The sequence below is a fragment of the Mus pahari genome, chromosome 3 (assembly GCF_900095145.1).
Source record: "Mus pahari chromosome 3, PAHARI_EIJ_v1.1, whole genome shotgun sequence".
In the NCBI taxonomy this organism is placed as follows: domain Eukaryota; kingdom Metazoa; phylum Chordata; class Mammalia; order Rodentia; family Muridae; genus Mus; species Mus pahari.
In genome coordinates, this window is record NC_034592.1 from 76448503 (window position 1) to 76464261 (window position 15759).

Consider the following 15759-nt stretch of genomic DNA (forward strand, 5'->3'; position numbering starts at 1 on the left):
AGAGGGGAGAGGGGAGAGGGGAGAAGCCAGATACAAAGGACCATATATTACACTGCAATTCCAATTTTGAAGGGCATTTCATTTAGACATGGTTTCACTATGTACCCCAGGCTGGCCTTGGTCCTACAATGATTCATTTGTCTCAGCTTCCAAGAGATGGGATTACAGGTGTGTGCCATCATCAACTGGCAACTTCCATTTAGTTGAAATGCCCAGAAGAGGCAAATCCACAGAGACAGAAAGCAGGGCTGTGCTCACCTAGCTCTGGGAACGTGAGACATTGGAGAGCAATGCCTAAAGTGTGCAGGAATTCCTTTGAAGATAAGAATGTTCTAAAATGGACTATAGTCATGAGTGTACATGACTGGCAATATTCTAAAAGTCATGGAATTACACACAAGTGAGTAAAGCTGTGAATCTGTGAATATATCTCTGCCCTCAAGAAAATTATCAGAAGAGAAACAGTTGATGTATACGCTGATGGATAAATGAGAGGTGGTGGCTGTTGTCCTACTGCCACTTAGAACCATGCGCTGATGGATAAATGAGAGGTGGTGGCTGTTGTCCTACTGCCACTTAGAACCATGTCTAGTGGTGAGGACTCCCCTCCCCTCCTTTACCCATCCATCCACTCATCCCTCCCTTTACCCACACAATCATCCACTCATCCCCCCTTTTACACACACATCCATCCACTCATCCCTCCTCTTTTTATCCATCCATCCATCCATCCATCCATCGACTCATCCCTCCCTTTACCCACACATCCATCCACTCACCCCTCCTCTTTTATCTATCCATCCATCCATCTATCCATCCATCCATCCATCCACTCATCCCTCTTTACNCACACATCCATCCACTCACCCCTCCTCTTTTATCTATCCATCCATCCATCTATCCATCCATCCATCCATCCACTCATCCCTCTTTACTCACACATCCATCCACTCACCCCTCCTCCCTTTACCCATCCATCCATCCACCCAACAGTCATGCACAGAGTCAAACAGGATGCTGAGCAGAATGATGCTCACTGACAAGGATTCAGCAGCAATGGAGGCTGTTGTGGATCCTGCTTGCTGTCCTGGAGCACACACATTTAGATGGATGGCTTCTTTCCTTTTCTCTCTTCTTCTCTCCACCCCCCTCCAACTCTTTTTGAGACATGGCCTCATGATGTTAACAAGGTTGGCCTTGGCCTTGGCCCCATGATCTTCCTAATTTAGTCTCCACTGGAGGGCTAGGACTACAGGTGAGGCCACCAGGCCCAGATCCTTCTTCTTATCAGAATTCCCCAAGAGTAATATTTCTATTCTTAAGTCCTGACTTAAAAGGATGAATCTGCTTCCAATCTCTTGGACTGAATCTTTCTTAAAATGAGCAGAACCCAAAGGGAAACTAGCATGGAATCCTGATGTTAACCCCACTGGCTGCTTTTACATTACAGAGATAATCTGTGGTCATCATCATCATCATCATCATCACCTTCTGCTTCCTCTTCTTCCTCCTCCTCCTTTTGTCCTTTCAACTAAGAAAAGAACTCAAGCCAAGTCTACCAGTGTATGCCAAGATGGAGGTGGCTGAGGCAGAAGGATATATAGAAAAAGACGGTCTCAAAAAACACAAAACCAAACCCAAGCAAAAGTCCAACCTCCCTTTGGGTTGCAGATGAATGAAAACAACTAGCCTGCTTAGAGCTGTTCCTTGTAGTCTCTGTAAAGGATGAGCACTACACACAATAAGGGTCGGGGAGCTACAACACTTTTTGTAAACCCTGCACAGAATCAGCGAAATTAGCTCATAAGCCTTGAATACAAAATGTCCTTTCCCAGAAGAGGCTGTGCCTGCAGCTTAGGACCACTGACGTCTCCATCTTCCAAGTCTATGGAGAGGATGAGCTGGGATCTCTGGGAGAGCGCGGTGATTCCTGGGACAGCAGAGGCACTGGACCTTTGTTAAGGAGCCAACCCTCTAGGCAGAGCTGGTGCCCCACACCGAGGAGGCCAGTGAGGAAGCTGCACGCAGTCTCTTGACTCTGGCCGTGGGCCACTCACACCTCTGCTACTTACAAGTTATTAGTCCATCTGCACAACACAGTTAACCTTTTTGCCCTCCAGGTTCCTCTTCGGTAAGGTGGGGGCATGGTAGGGAAATCGAAAAGGTATCTTCTCATGAGGACTAACATAACTGAATAAGTAAGTGGAAGGTGGAACAATGAATATGAGTGACTTCAATGTAACTTATTTTGGAAACTGGAAACCTTTCAGAAAATAGGATCTTTTGTTCTGCTTGAATATGAAACCCCACCTTATATTTGTTAAATGATTAAAACTTAACTTAGGTGTAGTTCAACTACTTCATTTAGTTAAAAATATGTGGGTGATGGACTAATCCAGGACTTAGGGTTTCCTAATACTGCCTCACCACAGGTCTGGGCTAACCTCACAGGACCACACACAGGACAAGCTGCTGTCCCCTCAGTTGGAGTGTTAGCCCTTCCATGACTTTCCAGTCCCCACACTCTGCCTTCCATGCTTATCCCTCTTTCTTCAGAATATCCTTGCACACGTGCATGCACGTGCATGTGTGTGTGTGCACGCACGCGCGTGTGCACACACATGCATTTCTGTGGCCCTGTGTCTTTATTTCACTCTTTTCAGACCCCAAGGCTCCCTGGAAAAACCACATTGGGTCATTGGTTTCCCTTAGGGAACAGAAAGTGTTATATCTGAGGGGAACTCACAAGTCTCCCCTAGAGGCCAGTGTCTCTTCTAATGCCTTTTCTGAGACCGCGGCTCTGGTTTCTCGAAGAAGCTCTGACGCCCAGAGTGCAGGCGCTTGAAGACTCAGACTTAGACATACATACCTGGCTGCTTTCTGAGTGAGCTCCAGCGGGAAATCTGGGCACAGTAACTGCAGCAGACAGTGGTACTCCCTCATGGTCAGCAGGTCTGCAGGACAAGGGAAAGGCTGTTAGGCTGCAGCTCAGGCCACTCCCGCCTTGTGCTCACTTAATGGGGTCTGGGCCCGTCTTGTTACAATGCTGCTGCGGTGTGAAGGCCAGTCAGTGCGCAGGGGAGGTATTGCTTTCTTCTTCTTTTCTTTTTCTTTCTTTGGACACGATGTAGGGTCTCACTATGTAGCTCTAGCTGGTCTGGAACTATGCACATCAGGCTGGCCGCAAACTCAGAGATCCGCCTGCCTCTGCCACCTGAGTGCTGGGAATAAAGGCATGCACCACAGCTGGCTAAAGAGGTAACATTTTAAGACTGGAATCTCTACCAAGCCACCCCTTGGTGGCTTTTTGACTAAAGGGGCTTCATTGGTCTGTGACCTAGGCAGGTGAAGAGAGGAAATAAGAAAAGCACCTCCATCAGTCTTGTTCTTTTTTTTTTTTTTTTTTTTTTTTTGCAGGGGGCGGGGGAGTTCAAGACAGGGTTTCTCTGTATAGCCCTGGCTGTTCTGGAACTCACTTTGTAGACCAGGCTGGCCTCGAACTCAGAAATCTGCCTGCCTCTGCCTCCTGAGTGCTGGGATTAAAGGCATGTGCCACCATGCCTGGCTTTCCATCAGTCTTCTTACCCTCGCTTTCCCTGACTCCAAAAAATGTGGGTGACAAACATGCCAAAGTTGGTTGAGTCTCTGGAAGTCTCTGGCATGGCAATGTCTACCACTGCATGCCCCCAAACCATCTATGAAATATCAACAGGCAGCAAGGCAAGCATATTGCATGCGTGAGGGAGAGAAGCACACAGCATAGAAACCCACAGACCTAATTTCTCTGCCACCCAGGACTACAACAGACTGACTCCTTTGGGATGCTTGCACATAAATCTGGTCATCCTACTATTATAGGAACCAAGACAAAGGTCCAAAATAAACAGTTGTGGCAAACAAACAATCCCTGATCTACAAAGCAGTGCTGTGGGAACCAGGAGCCGGGACTTCTGTGGTCCAGATTTGCCAAGGAGGCAGATCTCAGCAAGGAATCTCACCCATGCTTCCCAGTCGTTTTGCTGGAGGCTGTGCTACAGGGAAGGCTGGAGCAGCCTGACAGCAGGGGCTCCAAGATCCCCCAAGGAGCCAGGCTTTCCATGGGGAAGGCCATGCTCCCAGTGACACAGAGCCACCCAGAGGCAGCTAGCCTAAGTGGGAGGAGGGGAGCCAGAGGACATGGCTGTGCTGGACAACCACAATGACAACCATAGGCCCTTGGTTTCTTTGGACCTAAGTCAGCCCAAGCCACAGGAGTCCAGACCCCCTGCCCCTGCTAGCGTGGCTGATACTTTTCTAAGACAAAACCCCCAAGTCTCCAAGGGGCAGGCCCTGACCACTTTTTCATCAAAGCTCACCTCAAGGTGGGGGCACAGAGTTAAACTAACCACAGCAGCAAAAGCAAAGACTCAGCATCAGTGTAGGGCAGGGACCAAGGGGGCTTTCGGCCTTGAGCTCAGCTGCAGGGCCATGCACTGGCTTCTCATTTGTCTCCAGGCACAGTCTGGCAGGAGGTTATCTCTTCAAGCAAGGGAATAATAGCTGCTCAGTGTCACCGCTAGGAGAGAGGAACAGGAGTGATAAGGGATGGAGAAAAGCCCTCCTTCCTCCTCCACAACTCTAGGTATGGAGGACAGAGAGTACTGGCTTTGAATTAAAAGCTTTTTTATGCCAAACTTTAACACTATTATTGAGGGTGAGGCCAAAAGCTGCACAGGAATTAGTATACATTCTCCAAATCATCTAGGCAGTCACCCTGGGAAGATATTCGAGGGTAACAAGGTAGAAGAGACTACGGGAGAAGAAGAATCAGTCTCCGGCTCTTGGTTTCCAAAACTAAGCCCTTTTTAAATTTTATTTTATTTTTTTTAAACAGTCTTAAGTTTTTTAAAATTAATTAATTTATTTTATGTATACCAGTACACTGTCACTGTCTTCAGACACACCGAAAGACGATATCAGATCCCATTACTGATGGTTGTGAGCCACCATGTAGTTGCTGGGAATTGAACTCAGGACCTTTGGAAGAGCAGTCAGTGCTCTTACCCACTGAGCCATCTCTCCAGCCCTTTATTTTATTTCATTTTATTTTAATCACAGATCCTCCTGCTGGTGAGGCCAGCACTCCAGCCTTATCTCCCCAGTTCCCATCTAGGTTCCTGATGCTGTTCTAACTCACACATTTAAATATGCTTCCCTCCTAAGGGTGGGGAAAAATTTTTTTTTTTTTTAGATTTATTTATTTATTATATGTAAGTGCACTGTAGCTGTCTTCAGACACTCCAGAAGAGGGAGTCAGATCTTGTTAAGGATGGTTGTGAGCCACCATGTGGTTGCTGGGATTTGAACTCTGCACCTTCGGAAGAGCAGTCGGGTGCTCTTACCCACTGAGCCATCTCACCAGCCCCGGGGAAAATTTTATACAAATTACTTTGTGCCTCTCTGATGTAATAAAAGGCTTTTAAAACCAGAAGACACCTTGCCTACCACCTCGGGGACTGACTCCACTGCTGGCTGAAGAGAGCCATCATAGAAAGAGACCCAGGAAAATACAAGAAAACGGCTTTCGAGTGTGTGAGAGCAGTGTCCAAATAATATCAAGGCCAGAGATTGCAAGGGAGAGCCACCCTGTACCTCTGGAGACGGGTACTGCAAGTGGAGAGACTGGTTCCAAAACCCAGCCACTGCCCCACTGGCTAGGCGGCAAAGCGGCTCCTTAATTCAGGTATGGAACCTCAGGCAAAACTAGTAATCTCTCCATCTCAGGTTCTCTGCTGTAAGCTGGGGATGGCAGCCTCACTTTTCAGGATGGAAGTCAAAAGAGATGCTATCTATAAAGTACGCAGCAGAATGTCTGGACCTTAGTAACATCAAACACTTGGAGTTGTTTTGGTTTTGGTTTTAAATCCTGGGGGTTAAACACGGAGAGAAGAGGAAACCGCCTTAGGAGGTCGCATCTTGCTTGCTGCATGTGAATGCTTTCATCTGGATAGCTCTCCTCAGGCTGCCTGCCTTAACTCACTTCCACTCCTATTTATCCACTCACTTAGCAACCACTCTCGCCTCCTGCATCCCGGGCACAGTATTACAGTGAAGCAGCAGCCATAGGACAGAGCTCCCGGGGCTTAGGAGGCCCCTAGCTCCAAATGCTGCTGTGCACACCAGGCTTTGGTTTTCGGCACTCTTCAAGATCTCAAAGAGTTTTCTGGCAGTCCATTACCGGCACAATAGTAACAAGAGTAACCAGTGCTCCTGACTGGTAGAGCTCTATGCCCAGTGTTTGAATCACTGCAGTTCACAGCCATCTTGTGACACCAATGTTTCTATCCCCAAGCACAGATAAGCACAAGGAAGCTTGGAAGACAATAACCTATGATCAGGGAGAGGGGCCCAGAGTCGGAGAGACAGAGCCATATGAACGGTTCTAAGGCAAGAGGTGCTTAATGAAAATACTACTTACTGGTGTTTTGAGTAGGGTGTTTACTAAGGGTCAGGCTCTGCTCTCTTAAGGTTTATGGATTACATACATTATCTTTTCTGATTTTCACCTTAATTTTTTTTAAAGCAGTCTCACACTTAGCCCCAGGCTCGCCAGCAAATGTCTTGCCTGTGTTCTGACTAATCTTCACGGTTTTAACAGTTTCTCTCCTTCCTCTCTCTCTCTCTCTCTCTCTCTCTCTCTCTCTCTCTCTCTCTCTCTCTGTCTGTGTGTGTGTGTGTGTGTGTGTGCGCACACGAGTGTGTGCATGTACACCATAGAACCTATTTGAAGGTCCCATGGGCTGCTGGGCTTTCAGAGCTTCCCACTGAATCATCTTGTGGGCCTAATTGTCACTATTTTTATCCCCATTTCGCAGACAGACAAATTCAGACTGTGTGTGTACAAAAAGAGAACTGGAATTCCAATCCAGGAAGTAGCTGCTTCGTTTACCCAGATAACACTTCTGCTCCCTGATCTTATCATAGCTGATACGGGAAGGCTTAGACACCAGCGTCCCTCCGCACAAACTGCAGCAGTAATTAGCTCCAGGTGAACTGGATCAAGGAGACAGTCCTGGTGAACTGGAATCTTTCTGGTAACAAACGGAGACTGAAAGGTTCTAATTACTGTAAACAGGAAATGCTGGGTTCAGCAGCTGGAGCTAGGGAGGCAAGGCCCCACCAGGGGTGGACGCCTGCCTCCCGCAAGCCGCGCCTCCCGCAAGCCACGCCTCCCGCAAGCCGTCCACCTGCGCGGCTGGCTGGCTCAGCGCTCTCATCCCAGCCACCTGCGAGCCTCCGCATCACGCAGGTGCAGGGAGTGTGCTAGTGATGTGGTGTGTGTACCCTCGGATGCTTCTCCAAAGGAATCTCCCACAATTAGCAGAGCTCAGCCAGCAGGTCCTCAAAGTTCAAAGGCAGAGACTTTTGTGTAAGACTGAAATCAGAACCCTCTCCACAAATTGGTGTTTCTCTTTGTGTGGGTGGTCAGAGTTGAACTCTCTTCACAATCTTCTACTAGGTCTTACCAACTAGGGGCCCGGCCCAGGACCAAAGAGGCTTGCCACCTTAATTCTACCATCTCCAAGGCTACTCAGTGCTGTAGCTCAAACATTGGCATGCTCAGGACTAAACTTTAGCTTTCTCATTGACTTTAAGATACTTAACTGATAACTCCACGCCCCAGTTCCATGCACCAAGTGTTTGTATGAGCATTGTAGAGTTGTCAGTGAATGTTAAGTGTACCTACCCATGTCTGGCCCATCATGAGTGTTAGTATTTGTATGACTATTTCAGAAATAAAGAAACTCTTCTCTGGTAGATCAATTATTTTCTCAAAGTCACAACTGGTTTACAAAACTGCTCTTTAGAAACCTATCCTGGCTCCAAAGGCCATAAGAGTTCCACCCTAGCAGGTGGGATCCAGCTGGTTTATGGAGGCTTAACTTCTGATGATAGGATTATTCATGCCAGGTGACTGACAGACTAAGTTAAAATACAGACTCCCTTCAGGTGGGCCAATTCTACGGGGCAGGATGGCTTGACAGGCAGGGCAGCTGTGTTGGTGAAGAGCTCAGATTCTGAAACCAGATGACCTAGCATCAGAACAAATTAGACAGCTTAGCAGCAGACAAATTATACAACTTCTCTGCACTTTGATTTCCTTGTTTAAAAGTGTGCACTACACAGTACCAACCTGATGGGATTGTTGTAAGCAACACACACAACAAAAAGCCTCAAGAGGTTATATTTAAATATACATAAAGATATACATATATATATATATACACACACATATATATGATATCATTTATTTATTTATTTATTTATTTATTTATTTATTTATTTATTTATTTTAATGTAAGTACACTGCAGCTATCTTCAGACACTCCAGAATAGGGCATTAGATCTCCTTACGGATGGTTGTGAGCCACCATGTGGTTGCTGGAATTTGAACTCAGGACCTTCGGAAGAGCGGTTGGGTGCTCTCACCCTCTGAGCCATCTCACCAGCCCCCCATATATGATATCTTTATCAGAAAAATTAGCAAGTAAATGATCTGTTTAAAACTGTACTACTGTTTTTAAATTAATTAATTTAAACTTGAAGTCCCAGGCCAGGTGTGGTGGTGCATACTTTTAATCCTAGCACTTGGGAGGCAGATGGATCTCTGTAAGTTTGAGACCTGCCCAGTCTACATAGTGAGTTCCAGGGCAGCCAGTTTCATAGAGAAACTCTATCTCCCTGCTCACCCCCTAAAAAAAAAAAAAAAAAAAAAAACCAAAACAAAAAAACAGAAAATAAAAAAAAATAATAAACTTGAGGGGGCTGGAGAGATACGTGGCTTAGAAGTTAAAAGCACTGGCTGTTCTTCCAGAGGTCCTGAGTTCAATTCCCAGCAACCACCTGGTAATTCACAATCATGTATAATGAGATCTGGTGCCCTTTTCTGGCATGCAGGCATACACGCAGGGAGAACGTTGTATATACAAAATAAATAAAACTAAACAAACATACAAACAAACTTGAAGTCCTGAAATGTAGACTTAACTACAGCACCCAGCTAATTCAGACATTAGCACAGTGAGTATGTGGGAAGAAGTGGATGAATTAAACCATGTATCATATAGTGACCCTAAGTCAAAGCTCACAGGGACAAAGTTATGCTCATTGTGTGTGTGGTCTGAGTGTGGTCCCTATAGATTTATGGATTTGGGCACATAGTTCCCAACTAGTGGCATTGTTTAGAAAAGTTATGGAGCCTTTGGGAGGCAGAACCTTACTGAAGGGACTATGTCCTTAGGGACAGGCTTTGACAAGCCTGGTTCCAATTCCTATTCCCTCTCAGCTTCCTGCTCCTGAGACCACACCTGCTTCATTATGTCTCACTGAATTCCTCCAGGAACTGTGAACCCAAATGACCCTGTATCCTTTAAGTTCCTTTTTAAGACTTTTTTGTTTGTTTGTTTGTTTATGTGCATTGATATTTTGCCTGAATTTATATCTGTATGAGGGTGTCAGGTCCTCTGGAACTGAAGTCATAGACAGTTGTGAGCTGCCATGAGGGTGCTGGGAATTGAACCTGGGTCCTCTAGAAGAGTAGCCAGTGCTCTTAACCACCAAGTCATCTCTCCAGCCCCCTTTTCAGAGTATTTTTATCACAGCAAAAGAGAAGAAATTAAGATAATGTGTGAATTCAGAGGATCTCTTGTCATAAGAACTATTCTGGAAATGGCTATTTGAGGGAATCCAGAAGCTGCGAGGAACTGAAAATGGTAACCGTCCTATTTGGTAGACATTACAACTGTCAGTAAGACAACAAACCATGGCTAGTGGGCCACTGTGCAGAGACTGCTTGAATCTTCTCACCGAGGGCTCAGTTCAGTCAGCCTGAATGCTTTTGTGCAGGAATGAATGGCCACTTTTACCATGAAAACCAAAGGAAGCTGAGGGGCTGCCTCGCAGAGATGTATTACACCATAAGCACAGATTCAGTGTGAGCACTAGCTCAAGGTGAGGGGCACCCAGATGCAAAGTATTCCTCTTGTTGGTTAGCTTACTCTAACCCTAGAGACTGATAGACAAAGTTACTTTAGACAAGAAAATCAATGTATCAGAAATGATTGATACTCAGTGTACTCAAGAGCTAACTTGGCCTCATTTGTAGGAAAAGGAAGAAATCTTTTTTTTTTTTTTTTTTTTTTTTTTACATCTGGCCTGCCTTTTTGCTGTGGAAATTCCTGCCTCTGAAGCTCTGTGGAGGCAGCTTAGTCATTTCTACATCCGCTTTGCAGACCACCATGTGTGTCCACAACATTTTCTCACCAGAGCTGTGGTGGTATATGGCTGTACTTAGAGGCCTGGGAGATGGTGCCTGTGCCAGAGCCAGGGAGCCATCACCACAGAGCAGCAGAATGGTACCAGACGAAAGGACGTGGGGCACAGCTCTTTCTCATTCAGTGAGCCTGCCTGAATTTAGGACTTTTATCCCTCAAAGTGTGGGGATACAGTACGAAAGGGTTTAGTCTGAACTCATCTGTGTGACTCCCCCTGTGTCAGCTGTATGAGCTGGTGCTGGATCAGGGCTAGAGATAATGAAACACTGCAAAGCCACGGGAAACCCGGAGGGCTGGACGACCTCTAGCTGGTTAGCTGCATGATTTCAATAGAAACTGCCACAGAGGCCAGAGAACACCACAGACCATGAGTGGACTCTTCAATTTTCAGTTACAATTGTTTTTATGTGCATTTTTTGCAGGAGCTCTGAAGGCTCATTCTAAATGACACTCACCCTCGGCCAGCATGCTCTGCCAAGAGGTGCTCGGAAGGCCATGGAGAGTTCGGGGCATGACCACACCACCCCTTCCCATCCCTAGGGTATGGAGGCTTTGTTACCAGGCCGCAGCTGAGTAAATACTTCGCAGGGCTACTCTGTAGAGGGAAAGGGAACTGAGGGAGAAAGGGGGGTGGGGTAGGGTGGGGAGCAAGATATCTGACAGCTTCTCTCTCCTTGGAACACTTGGTACCACAGTCACAGGAGAACTGCCAGCATCCTAAGGGCCGTGTAGCTGTCAAGCAAAGCACAGAAGAACAGTCTGTGTTCCTAAATCTTATCTTCTTTGGCAGCATTCGTTTTATATTATAAATAGAGGGAAATAATAATAATTAATTTACTGAAAGGGAGATGACCCCACAAAAGGAATGCGATGCAATGGCTTCCAATAACACTTGTGGGGTATAATGCTTGAGCCATTATAAACTCTGGCCTCCGCCATATCACCACTCCCCAGAGCTCTATTTAGTGTGTTCAAAGAGGAACAAGAAGCCAAACTCTTTATTTTTATATTTTAGTATGACAAAGCCCAGCACCAAGTGAGAAATATATCTTGCCTATTTCTGTTTGGCCAGTGGGGTTCTCAGGAAACTATTAAATCAGTCAAGACAATGATTCTGTGGCAACAATTAAGATGGACAAGAACTAGCCGGGCGTGGTGGCACACACCTTTAATCCCAGCACTTGGGAGGCAGAGGCAGGCAGATTACTGAGGCCAGCCTGGTCTACAGAGTGAGTTCCAGGACAGCCAGGACTATACAGAGAAACCCTGTCTCAAAAAACCAAAAAACCAAAAACAAAAACAAAAACCAAACAAACAAATAAATAAAAGATGAACAAGAACTGCCCAGGAACTGTGGTATCAGATACAAATGTAAAGAAATGTGGGCATTTTCAACAGAAGATTATATATACACATCCTGGCAGTTTGGTCAGGTCTGTGGGCTAACCATGACTATCCCTACCCACCACTGGGGGCTTGAAAGAGAGGCTTGACCTGCCACATAAGACCCTTACACTGAGTTGAGCCCTTGGGGTACAGCTCTGTCTTCTGGCCCTCAGATAGGACTATTGAGGTTGGGGGGGGGGGGACTAAGGAAGGGTATTAGGTTTGTTTGTTTGTTTGTTTGTCTGTCTGTTTGTTTTTTCAAGACAGGGTTTCTCTGTGTAGCCCAGGCTGTCCACTCACTCTGTAGACCAGGCTAGCCTCAAAGTCACAGAGACTGCTTGCCTCTGCCTCCAAGTGCGGGGATTAAAGGAAGTGCCACCACTGCCCGGCCATCTTGCTTTACTTCTAAAGAGGACAGTGTTTTCCCTTTCAAACAGATACCATAAAACCAAGATGCAAGAGTCAAGCCAAGCATGTGCTTCTGAGTGCTAAAACCCACTCCTGCTCTCAAGTACACAGAATGGTTCAACAGGCCATGAGCTAACGTGGAGAATGAGCTTGAGCTAACGTGGAGAATGAGCTTGAGCCTTCCCTCACAGTGTCTGAAGGTGAAGAGGATAGATACCCCCCTGTCCTTGATGGCTGACATATCTAAAATGATGCACTAAGCCTTTGAAAAGGAGGAAGTATAAACAGTTTTCATATGGGGTTTTATAGTCAGAAAAAGTCTATTCTGTTTCAGAGACACATCACGCTACAGAGGTAACGCCTTGATCCGAGTTCTGTGAAGAACATTCCTCTGGGTACAACTTCCTCTGACTAGGCCTCAGTTTTCCATCCATAAGATACAGATGTCAAATATGAAAGTAAAAAATAATATATATATATATTTAAAGGATACACTTAAAAATAGGAACCTTACGGGCTGGTGAGATGGCTCAGCGGGTAAGAGCACCCGACTGCTCTTCTGAAGGTCCTGAGTTCAAATCCCAGCAACCACATGGTGGTTCACAACCATCCTTAATGAGATCTGACGCCCTCTTCTGGAGTGTCTGAAGACAGCTACAATGTACTTACATATAATAAATAAATAAATCTTTTTTAAAAAAAATAGGAACCTTACGTGGATCTTTAATATATATCATTCTGGTGGTTTGAGTAAGAATGGCCTCTAGGCTTATATATTTGAATGCCTGGTCATTAGGGACTGGCACTACTTGACAGGACTAGTCCTTGTTGGAGGAAGTGTGCCACTGGGGTGGGCTTTGGAGTTTCAAATGCTCAAGTCAAGTCCAGTGTTTCTCTCTTCCTGCTGCCTGTGGGTCCAGATGAAGCACACTCAGCCACCCCCCCAGCACCACATCTCCCTGTGGCCCATGCTTCTTGCCATAATGAACGAAACCTCTGAGTCTAAGTAAGCTCCCAAGGAAATGTTTTCCTTTATGAGAGTTGCTATGGTCATGGTGTCTCTTCATAGCAATAGAACACTAACCAAGGCAATCATAGATGAAATAAAACCTTTCTGACTTAACTTTCTCTACAGTGGCCCTCACTCAGACAAAAGGTAATGGAAAATGGGAAAACTCAGCTTGGGGAATGGAGAGATGGCTCAGTGGTTAAGAGCACTCACTCAGCTTACAGAGGACCTGGATTCAGCTCCCAACACCCATATGGTGACTTACAACCTGTTGTTAACTCCAGTTCTAGGGGAATTCAATACCCTTTTCTGGCCTCTATGTACATTTGTACACATGTGGTACACATGAACCCATGCAAGCACACACGCACACGCACACGCACACACACACACACACACACACATACACACACTAAAATAACATAGATAAAATTAAAACTCAGGATGGTGGTATAATATAACCCCAGCACTGGGAGACTGAGGCTGAAGACTCACAAGTTCAAGGCCAGCCTGGACTATATGATGAGACCCTGTTTCAAAGAAACTGAACTACCACATGTAAATCTCCAGGATTTTTTACTAAAGGCAAGATAAACACCACTGTCTATAACTTCTGAGTAGGTCTGACTGAATGAGATGGCTCCTGAGTCAGCCAGCTTAGGTCCAAACTGTGGCTGTTCACTAACTAGCTAAGTGGCCCTGAGCAAGCCAATTTAAAAATGAGTGTGAATAACAACTCTGACTGAACCATTTTAAAATTTTATTTATTTATTTATTTATTTATTTATTTATTTATTTTTATGTATATGAATACACTATCGTTGTCTTCAGACACACCAGAATAGGGTATCGGATCCCATTACAGATGGTTGTGAGCCACCATGTGGTTGCTGGGAATTGAACTCAGGACCTCTGGAAGAGCAGTCAGTGCTCTTAACCACAGCTGAGCCATCTCTCCAGCCCTTTTTAAAAAATTTATTTTCATTTTTAAAATTTTTAGTTATGTGTGTATGTAAGTGTGAGTTTGTGCATAAGTGTAGAACACAGACAGGCCAAAAGAGGACATCAGATCTCCTGGAACTTCACTTACATTTGTGTGCTTAGAATTGAACTTGGGTCTTCTGCAAGAGCAGTGATTGCCCTTAACCACTGAGCCATTTCTCCAGCCCATCGCTGCATTATTAATGACATCTGTAGCATGAATAATGGCAATTCTAGCACTGGACATAGAGTTATTGAGAGGATTAAAAGATGACTAAAGAGAGAGCAATAAGGGTTCAGTGGTTAAGAGCACTGACTGCTCTCCTGAGTTCAATTCCCAGCAACCACATGGTGGCTCACAAACATCTGTAACGGAATCTGATGCCCTCTTCTGGTGTGTCTGAGGACAGTGACAGTGTACTCACATACATAAAATAAATAAATAAATCTTAAAAAACAAAACAAAAACAAACCCAAACTCAAACCTGCTCTGGTTAATACTTCCTTCTTTGAAGCACACAGGTGGTGTGGTGGATTTCAATATGCTTGGCGCAGGAAGTGGCATTATTAGAAGATTTGGTCTTGTTGGAGTAAGTGTGGCCTTGTTAGATGAAGTATGTCACTGTGGGGGTGGACTTTGATACTCTCCTCCTAATCACGTGGAAGACGGTCTTCTCCTGTTTTCCTTTGGAACAAGATATAGAACTCTCAGCTCCTCCAGCGCCATGCCTGCCTGGATGCTGCCATGCTTCCTGCCATGATAATGGACTGACCCTCTGACCTGTAAGCCAGCTCCTGTTACACGCCGTCCTTTATAAGAGTTGCTTTGGTCATGGTGTTACCTTCACAGCAATGGAAACATTAACTAAGACAGGGGGCATGGTGTTGCCTCCCCAAAGGCACAGATCACTCAAGTTCTTCAGCTCGAGCCTGAGGTGGCAGAACCAACTGCACTTCTTATCTCACGGCTATTTTATCATGCCTTCCTTCTTTACTGATGAGTTACAGGCTTCGTGCCTGAGGCAGGTGCACACCATTTTCCTTGATAGCTAAAGCATTGCCAGTCCTCTGTCATGCCATTCACAGTGTTGATGGCTCATAGCTATCGAGACTGAATGATTACACCCCATTTCCACAGGCAGCATCACTTTTGATCCACCCCATGAAGACATTTGTGGAGATGTCCACAAGATCAAGAGATTTAAACATTCCAGCATGGCTCCTGGGAAGGCCCCTGATATCCCACCCCTAATAGAAGGGCTACTGGCAGTTGTTGGAGCTGGGGGAGGGGCATCACTTTTCTTTGGGGAGGATTGCAGCCATGGGGAGAATGCCCATGCATCAGTGGCGACTCCACACACATGTGCATGTGGACGGCACTAATTGGACTTAGAGGGTCATGGGGGGAAAAGACATGAAGCTGGGAGAGAGATGGAAGGTATGTTGGAGGGGTGTGGTGGGGAGCTGGATCGACAGAGGCCCTGGAAGATAAACATGACTGAGATACATTGGTTTTTTTGTTTGTTTGTTTTTGTTTTTTTTTTTATGTTTTTTTATTAGATATTTTCTTTATTTACATTTCAAATGTTACCCCGAAAGTTCCCTATACCCTCCCCCCCCACTTCTGCTCCCCTACCCACCCACTCCCACTTCTTGGCCCTG

At 45.6% G+C, this 15759-nt stretch overlaps 1 protein-coding gene across 1 annotated transcript in view; it reads right to left on the reverse strand.

Annotated features, from left to right (window-relative positions):
* C3H11orf49 (chromosome 3 C11orf49 homolog) overlaps positions 1–15759 on the reverse strand; it is a 168764-nt gene that overhangs the window by 21924 nt on the left and 131081 nt on the right. Inside the window, exon 4 of the mRNA XM_021195070.2 lies at positions 2870–2954. Coding sequence (XP_021050729.1) covers positions 2870–2954 — 85 coding nt within the window. The remainder of the gene's footprint in view (positions 1–2869; positions 2955–15759) is intronic.